At 60.8% G+C, this 6,972-nt stretch overlaps 1 protein-coding gene across 3 annotated transcripts; it reads right to left on the reverse strand.

Moving 5' to 3' along the window:
* Positions 1-3,151: 3,151 nt before the first annotated feature.
* CPLX3 (complexin 3) lies at positions 3,152-6,972 on the reverse strand. Of its 3 annotated transcripts, none has more exons than XM_086849500.1 (4): positions 6,659-6,972; positions 5,812-6,114; positions 5,385-5,472; positions 3,152-4,224 (listed from the first exon to the last, which is right to left on the reverse strand). In XM_086849500.1, exons 2-4 carry the CDS (start codon positions 5,970-5,972, stop codon positions 4,000-4,002), a joined length of 474 nt encoding a protein of 157 aa, XP_086705626.1. In that variant the 5' UTR covers positions 5,973-6,114; positions 6,659-6,972; the 3' UTR covers positions 3,152-3,999. The 3 variants fall into 3 exon arrangements, with proteins under 3 accessions (XP_086705626.1, XP_086705627.1, XP_023804002.2); XM_086849501.1 differs by having other exon boundaries at positions 5,812-6,022; positions 6,659-6,966; XM_023948234.2 differs by having other exon boundaries at positions 5,812-6,972.

The raw sequence follows: 6,972 nt of genomic DNA on the forward strand, positions 1-6,972 counted from the left end.
CGGGCTGGGCCATGAGGGAAGGCAGAAGGGCTGAAAGCAACGACAAGGGGGATTTTTGGGGTGTCCTGTGGATATTGTGAGCCATGACCTCTTCCCAAGGCAGATCCTGCCCCGGTGCCAGCTGCTCCGTGCTCAACCCGACGCGGAGCTTCCCGGGCAGATGCGATAAGGCACTTTTATATCTTTTTATTCTCACTATCATTATTATTCAGAGCAGAGATTATATCCTGAGGCTTTAAAGTGCTTTCCGAGCCCGTGTCCTCCCCCAGCCCGTGGCGAGTGCGGGGCTGCCGGGGACGGCTGCAGCGGCAGCCGGCGCGGATAATCGCATCTGCCTTCACGCTCGGCCGCCGGCGCGGCCCAGCCCCAGCCCTCGGAAGCAGGACGAGGCTCTGGATGCTCCCTCGGCGGTGATGGAGCCCAGAGCGGCCCAGCTTTGTGTCAGGGTGGATGTGAGTGCCTCCCACAGCGGGGTTTTTGGTGCAGCGCTGCCCAAATGTCACCGAGGGAAGGTGGCAGGAAGGGAGCGCTGGGAGGAGCTGCTCCGCTCCAGTCCCATCCTTGCCATCACCCAGCCCTTCCAAAGGGCTCCTCCAGCCCTCACGGGGTGGCACTCGGGGCAGGAGTGTCACCCAGGGAGGGGTGGGAGCGGCAGCTGGGTTGTCACCCTCGTGGGTTGAGGTGAGGTCAAGCGTGGCTTGGGGAGAGCTGGGTCAGTGTGTGGAGCCAACCTCGGGCTTTCCCAGCGCCCGTTAATCTGGATTAATCCCGATTGCTGGACCAGCAGTGGGTCCATGGATGGATGGGCCATCCCTTTCCATGCAGGGAGGTTTAATTGCCTGCAAAAAGAAGAAGGGAGATTCCCCAACCTTCCATGGCAGCTCATTTGTTTCAAGTGCTTTAACAATTGCTCATTTAATGCTTTATCCGTTGGGGAAACCTCTCACTCATCCCACACTCAGCAGTGGGAGGAAGGAAGATCGTGCAGCTGGCTGAGGAATGGAGATGGTACAGGAGGGCAGGAGTTTTGTCAATAAAATTTATGTTATTTCACCAACAAAGTTTATTTTACTTTATTGACAAAATTCCTTACTGCCAGCATCTTCCAGCAGCCAGCAAGGGTTTACCTGGACAAACCCATCCCAATCCCAGCCCCATAGGTGAGGGAATTACATAAAGCCTGTAAAAGAGAGAGAAAAAACCCACATTTTCTGCTTTAATCCACACTTATTCTTCGCTTTAAGATTTTTAGTCTGTGTGTTGATGCCCAGAGCAGTCGCGTGGTGTGGAGGCTGCAGGGATGCTCAGGATACGGCAGCAGGAATGGCTGGAAGCTGGGATGCATCCCTTGGTGGGCAGGGAAAAGGCAGGAGGGGGCTGCCTGCCCTTCATCCCCCCATCCCAGCCTCTCCTCCCCCCATCCCAGCCTCTCATCCCCCCATCCCAGCCTCGCATCCCCCCAGCCCAGCCTCTCATCCCTCCAGCCCGACTTCTGCTCCTTCCATCCCAGCCTCTCATTTCTCCATCCCAGCGTCTCCTCCCTCCACCCCAGCCTCTCCTGCCCCCATCCCATCCCATCCCAGCCTCTCATTCCTCCATCCCAGCCTCTCCTGCCCCCATCCCATCCCATCCCAGCCTCTCATTCCTCCATCCCAGCCTCTCATCCCTCCATCCCAGCCTCTCCTGCCCCCATCCCAGCCTCTCCTGCCCCCATCCCATCCCATCCCAGCCTCTCCTGCCCCCACCCCAGCCTCTCCTCCCCGCCCAGCCGGCCGCCCAGCGCTGGGAGCAGGGATGCAGCCTCGGAGGAGCATCCTCGGAGCTGCGGCTGCTTCGCTTTGCCGGGGAAGCTTTGCTGAGGCTTAACACATGGCGGGATCCGGGCGGGAGGAGCGGGGGCTGCCTGGCTTTTCACATGCCCGGGGGTCACGGTGCCTCCTAAAATAAACCCGCCGAGCTTCACGCGGCCTTTGCGTGGCTGCACGTGTGCCGGGAGAGCGCGGAGCACAGCCCGGGGTCGGGCACGGGGGGCAGGGGAAGGGGGAGCCGAGGAAAAGGTGCGGGAGAGGATCCTGGCTGCTTTTTGGGGGGGATGAACGTCGGGGCTGCATCCCCGTGGCTCCGGCTGGGATCCCGCTCTGCACTGGGATGGCTTGGTGGTGCCTGGGCTGGGATTTAAACTGCAAGGGCTCGGGCAGTGCCTGCTCCCTGCTATCCCTTTCCTGCTGGGGATTAGAGCAGCTCGGCCTGATCCTCATCAGGTATGATCTCCTTCCAGAGCTAAAACTGCCGCTGCCAATCTCCCCTCTCGCTTCTCCCCGGCAGGATTTGGGATCTGACGGGAGCAGATGTCCCTGGAGCTGCTGGAGTCTCCCGGTCCCAGGGGCTGGAGGGTTGTGAAGATGTGTGTCCACACCTCAGCTGCCTCTGTCTGTGTGTCTGTCCTCTCAGGAGCTCCCCAGAACCACCTGGCCCTGGCACAGGATTATCGGGGGGCTGGGGGGGCACAAGCCCCAGCCAAGGCTTGATCCAGAAGAAATAATAATAATAATAATAATAATAATAATAATAATAATAATAATAATAATAATAATAATAATAATAATAATAATAATAATAATAATAATAATAATAATATCATCGGTTTCCCAGCACCCTCTCCTGTGTTTTCCTGGATGACCCATCCTCCCCTGCAAAACCAAACCGCAGTTAATCAGCTCCCACGGGACTTGGAGCGAAAAATTCCCAGCCTGTGCCAAGTTTTTCCAGGAAGCCTCGCCACAGGAGGCCCCTGCCTGCCGGGATGCTGCCGGGGCTGGGAGTCACACCTGCGCTAGCACAGAGAGCATCCTTGCTTGGAGCACTGGACATCCCGCAGTGCCCGTGAGACTGAGCCTTCTGAAGGTTTTCTATCGAAATAGCCAAAAAATCTGCGGAAAAACGGGGGTTTTGTTCGCTTTTAAACCCGACCGCTGCCAACGAGCTGCTCGTAGCATCCCTTTGGTTCCAAAGGTGAGCGGTGCTTTCTTCGGGATTCCGCTGCCACGGAGTTTTCCTCGGAGCTCCCGTCCCTGCCTCGGGAAGGGGAGCCCCAAAACCAGGAAAACGGGAGAATTTAGCCAGGAAAACAGAGCTCGGGGAGAAAAAGAAATGCATAGACATCTCCTGGTATTTATTCCACCGGTTATAACAGTGCCGTGGCACGGGGACAGCACAGGAGGTGAGGGACACTCAACCGAGCACAGCACGACTACAGCACGACGAGCGGGAGGACGGGGAGCAATTCCCCCATGGCTTTGTTCTTCTCCTGGAAGGAACAAAGACAGGATCCCATCCCAGGAGAAGGGACGGCGCTGCTCGGGGGAAGGGCTGCTGCGGGCTCAGCTCAGCACCGGGGAGGGCTTTTGCTCCTGTCTGGTGTCAATTCAGCCTTCAGCGCCCTCCCTTCCCCCAGGGATCGTGTAGCAGGTCCTTTCCGGGCTGGCTCCTCCGGAGGGCCCTCAAGGGCACGGGGCTGGGTGTTCCTTGCGGGGATGGGATGTCGTTTCTCGGGCGATGGGCTGGGGAAGCGGGGAGGGAGGTGTTCCACACCCTGCCTCGTCCTTGCGAGGCGAATCGGAGCCTCCCGGCCATTTCCAGGAGGCTGAGTGGAAAGGTGGAGGCAGAGCCACAGCGTGCCCCGAGGTCAGCAGCGCTCCAGGGTCGCTGTGGTTCCCTGCAGCCCCCCGGGCTCCGGCTGCGGACACCCCCCCCCCTGCCCGGCCACGGGGGAGCCTCTGGGGTGCGGGGGGGACACGCTGGCTCTCGGCTCTAACCCCAGCCCGGAGAACGGAACGAAAACCACACATCAGGGACAGCTGGGTCAGGGACTCGAGGGGGTCACAGGGCTCAGGAGGAGCCGAGTGACACACGGCAAAGGTGACAACGTGGCTGGGGGCCCCGCTGCAGGCAGCAGCCCCCGGCAGAGCCTGCGCTGCGTCCCCTCCCCGCTCAGCCCCATCACATCACGGAGCATTTCTCCGCCGATTGCTTCAGGTCCTCCAGCGTGGCCGAAGCTTTGTCCTTCAAGGAATCAAGGTCCAGGTTCTGGATGTTGCTGAGCTGGCCGATAACCGAGTTCTTCTCCTCCTCCTCCTCGTTGTCCTGCTCGATCATCTTGGCCAGCTCCTTGGGCAGCTCCACGTCGCCTCCCACCAGCTGGATCTGGTTGTCATCCGTTTCGTTCTGGAGCGGGCCGGGAGAGAGTCAGGAGGGGGCACAGAGGGAAGGGAGCCTCTGCGAGCATCGCAGGAGGGGCTTTGGGCTGTCTGCCCGCTCCAAGGAGGATTGAGCGAGAGCCGAGATGGAAACCCACGCTCAGCACCACTACAAACTGGTTTCCAGCTCGCGTTACGGGGGGTCAGGCACTTAATTAAGCTGCGCTTATGCTTAACGACGGCTCCCAGCGGCGGCGAGCATCAGCTCCGAGCCGGGAGCCACGGGGAGACTCGGGATGAGGCAGCCCGGCTGCCAAGCGGGATCAAGAATGAGCAGAAGAAACTTGTCAAAAGATGAGAAGGGACATCTCAAGCACGAGAAGGCAGGGAAAGGATGGTGGGACCAGATCCAAACAAATCCCAGTTTTCCCCGGAGAATAAAAAAAAAATAAAAAAAATCTCCATCTCGTCTTTCTCTGGCTTTTCTGGCTTTTGGCAGGGGGTAAAAGAAATCCTCCAGCTGTTTATTTCCTGGCTATTAAAAGGGGGGTGGGAAGCAGGGGGAATGAATCCGGGGCTGGCTGAACAACACCGAACAATCAGAGCAATCTCACTTGGCTTAGCTGACCCTTCGCAACTAATATTAGCCCGGCTCCAATTTGGGGTATTCACCACAGAGTGACTCTTCCTGAATAAAGGGTGGCTTTGGAGGGAGAAGAGTTTGTGACAATTCCAAGAAAGGCTGAATTATCTCTTGATTAAATTGTTTTTAACCAATCGTTCGTGGTGTGGAAATTCCAAAATTGGAGTTCGGGTGGGAGAGGTTCGCCAATAATCCGGGGAGAGGAGCTCTGGCTAGTCCGGCCAGAGATGTTCACTGCTGGCTCCAGGGAGTCTGCGGTGAAGGGGGTTTGCCCTCACCCAGCTGGATTCGGGGGGCAAAAGCGAGGAAGAGGGGGATCAAGCAAGGCTGGGGTCCCACTGTCTCGGGCTGGTGGTCTGTGGTGCCCGGGGGGAAGGAAAGGGGCCAAAGTTTGGGGAGAATGATGGTTTTTGAGGGGAATTTATTTGCGTTTGGGCTTTGAGGCTCAAACCCCAGCCAGCCAAGGGGGTCCTTGTCCCTTTCCCTCCAGAGCTGCAGCCGGAGCTCGGGTCCCCTGGTGCCCCCCGTTCCCAGCTCAGCCGTACCTTGGGGAGCCTGTACTTGTCTCGGAAGTGGGACCTGACCGTGGCTCTCTCCGCCTTGCGCTGGGCAAACTGGGCGTCCCTCTCCATCCTGCGGAGCACACGGGGCACTTATCAACAACAGCCCGTGCCCTCCATCCCCGCCTTTGCGCCTGCCCCCCAGCCTCAGCATCCCCCATTTTCTCTGAAAAGTCCCGTTTTCCCACAATTTCCTCCCCCCAGCGCAGCCTGGAAGGAGAAAACAATTCCATCTCCCGGGTGAGGAAGCGGATTAAGGGATTAGGGGGCTCATTAAACCCCCTCACGGTCCTGCTGTCCCCAGCGCTGGCTCCCCCCACGTCCCACGCTCGGGATGCGGGATTGCAGCGGGAGCAGCCCCTTCCCCCTGGGGCTCGGGGGTCCAGCCCGTGCCGGTGCCGCTCGCACTCACTTCTCCTCCACCAGCTGCCGCTGATATTCCTCATACTCCTCGCGGGTCATGCCCTGCGCCTCGGCCGGAGATTTCTCGCCCTCGCTCTTCTCCTCGCCGCCCAGGCCCCCCGTGAGGTTCTTCAGCTGCCCCCCCACCATGCTCTTCACCATGAACGCCATGGCCGCGCCTTCGGGGGCCCGGGGGGCCGGGGGGCAGCGCGGATCTGCGGCTGGGACAGCCCGGGTCACCGCCGGGCTCTCGGCAAGATGGGGATGGGGAGTACGAGCAGCCTCCGAGGAGGAGCGGAGCTAAGCGGGGGAGCTGGGGTGCCAGGGAGCAGAGAAATAAATGGTGGGTGCTGGGGTGCTGGGAGTAGGGAATCTCCGGGGTGCGGCGGATGGGAGCTCCTGGAGCAGCTGGGGTCAGAGGAGATGAGCCCCGAGCAGCGGGGAGCTGGAGGAGCCGGGGAGAGCCGAGCTGGGCTCCCGGGGAGCGGCGGCACCGGGTCGGGAGGAGGTGGGAACAGGGAGAGGAGTTCCCCGGGAGGAGCCGAGCTCAGCGGAGAGGAGTTCGCGGGGAGCAGGGATAGGGGGCTGTGGATGCGGGATCGGCAGAGCCGAGCTCACACAGCAGCGAATTCCTGAGGAGCCGGGATCAGCGGAGCTGGATTTCCCGGGGAGCTGTGCCGAGGGGTTACGGGGAACGGGGGCTGAGAGGGGATGAATTCCCGGGGTGAGCGAGAGCCGAGTTCCCGGGGTGCCCGAGGAGGAGCCTGCGATGGGGAGATGGCTTTCCGGGGAGGTGGGGCACGGGGTTATGGAGGAGATGGGGACAGCGGAGATGAATGCCCGGGATGACAGAGTACCGAATTCCCGAGGTGCCGGGACCAGCGGTGAAGGGCAGCGGAGCCGGTGGAGTGCGGAGTTCCCGGGATGCCGGAGTACCGAGAGATGGAGAAGCCCGGCTCAGCCAAGCGGAGTTCCCGGGACAGCGAAGTCCGGAGCTGCAGGGATGCCGGAGCTGCGGCGGGGCCGTGCGGGGTCAGCGGGGCCGCGCAGCCCGGCCGCCCATGGCGGAGCGCTGCCGGGAGCCGAGCGGGCGCTGCAGCACCGGGGCTCGCACAGCTCCGGTGTGTGTGTCCCTGCACGGCGGCGGCGGCGGCACCGCCTCCCCCCGCCC

This window comes from Cyanistes caeruleus, chromosome 13, assembly GCF_971803275.1.
Source record: "Cyanistes caeruleus chromosome 13, bCyaCae1.hap1.1, whole genome shotgun sequence".
NCBI classification, from domain to species: domain Eukaryota; kingdom Metazoa; phylum Chordata; class Aves; order Passeriformes; family Paridae; genus Cyanistes; species Cyanistes caeruleus.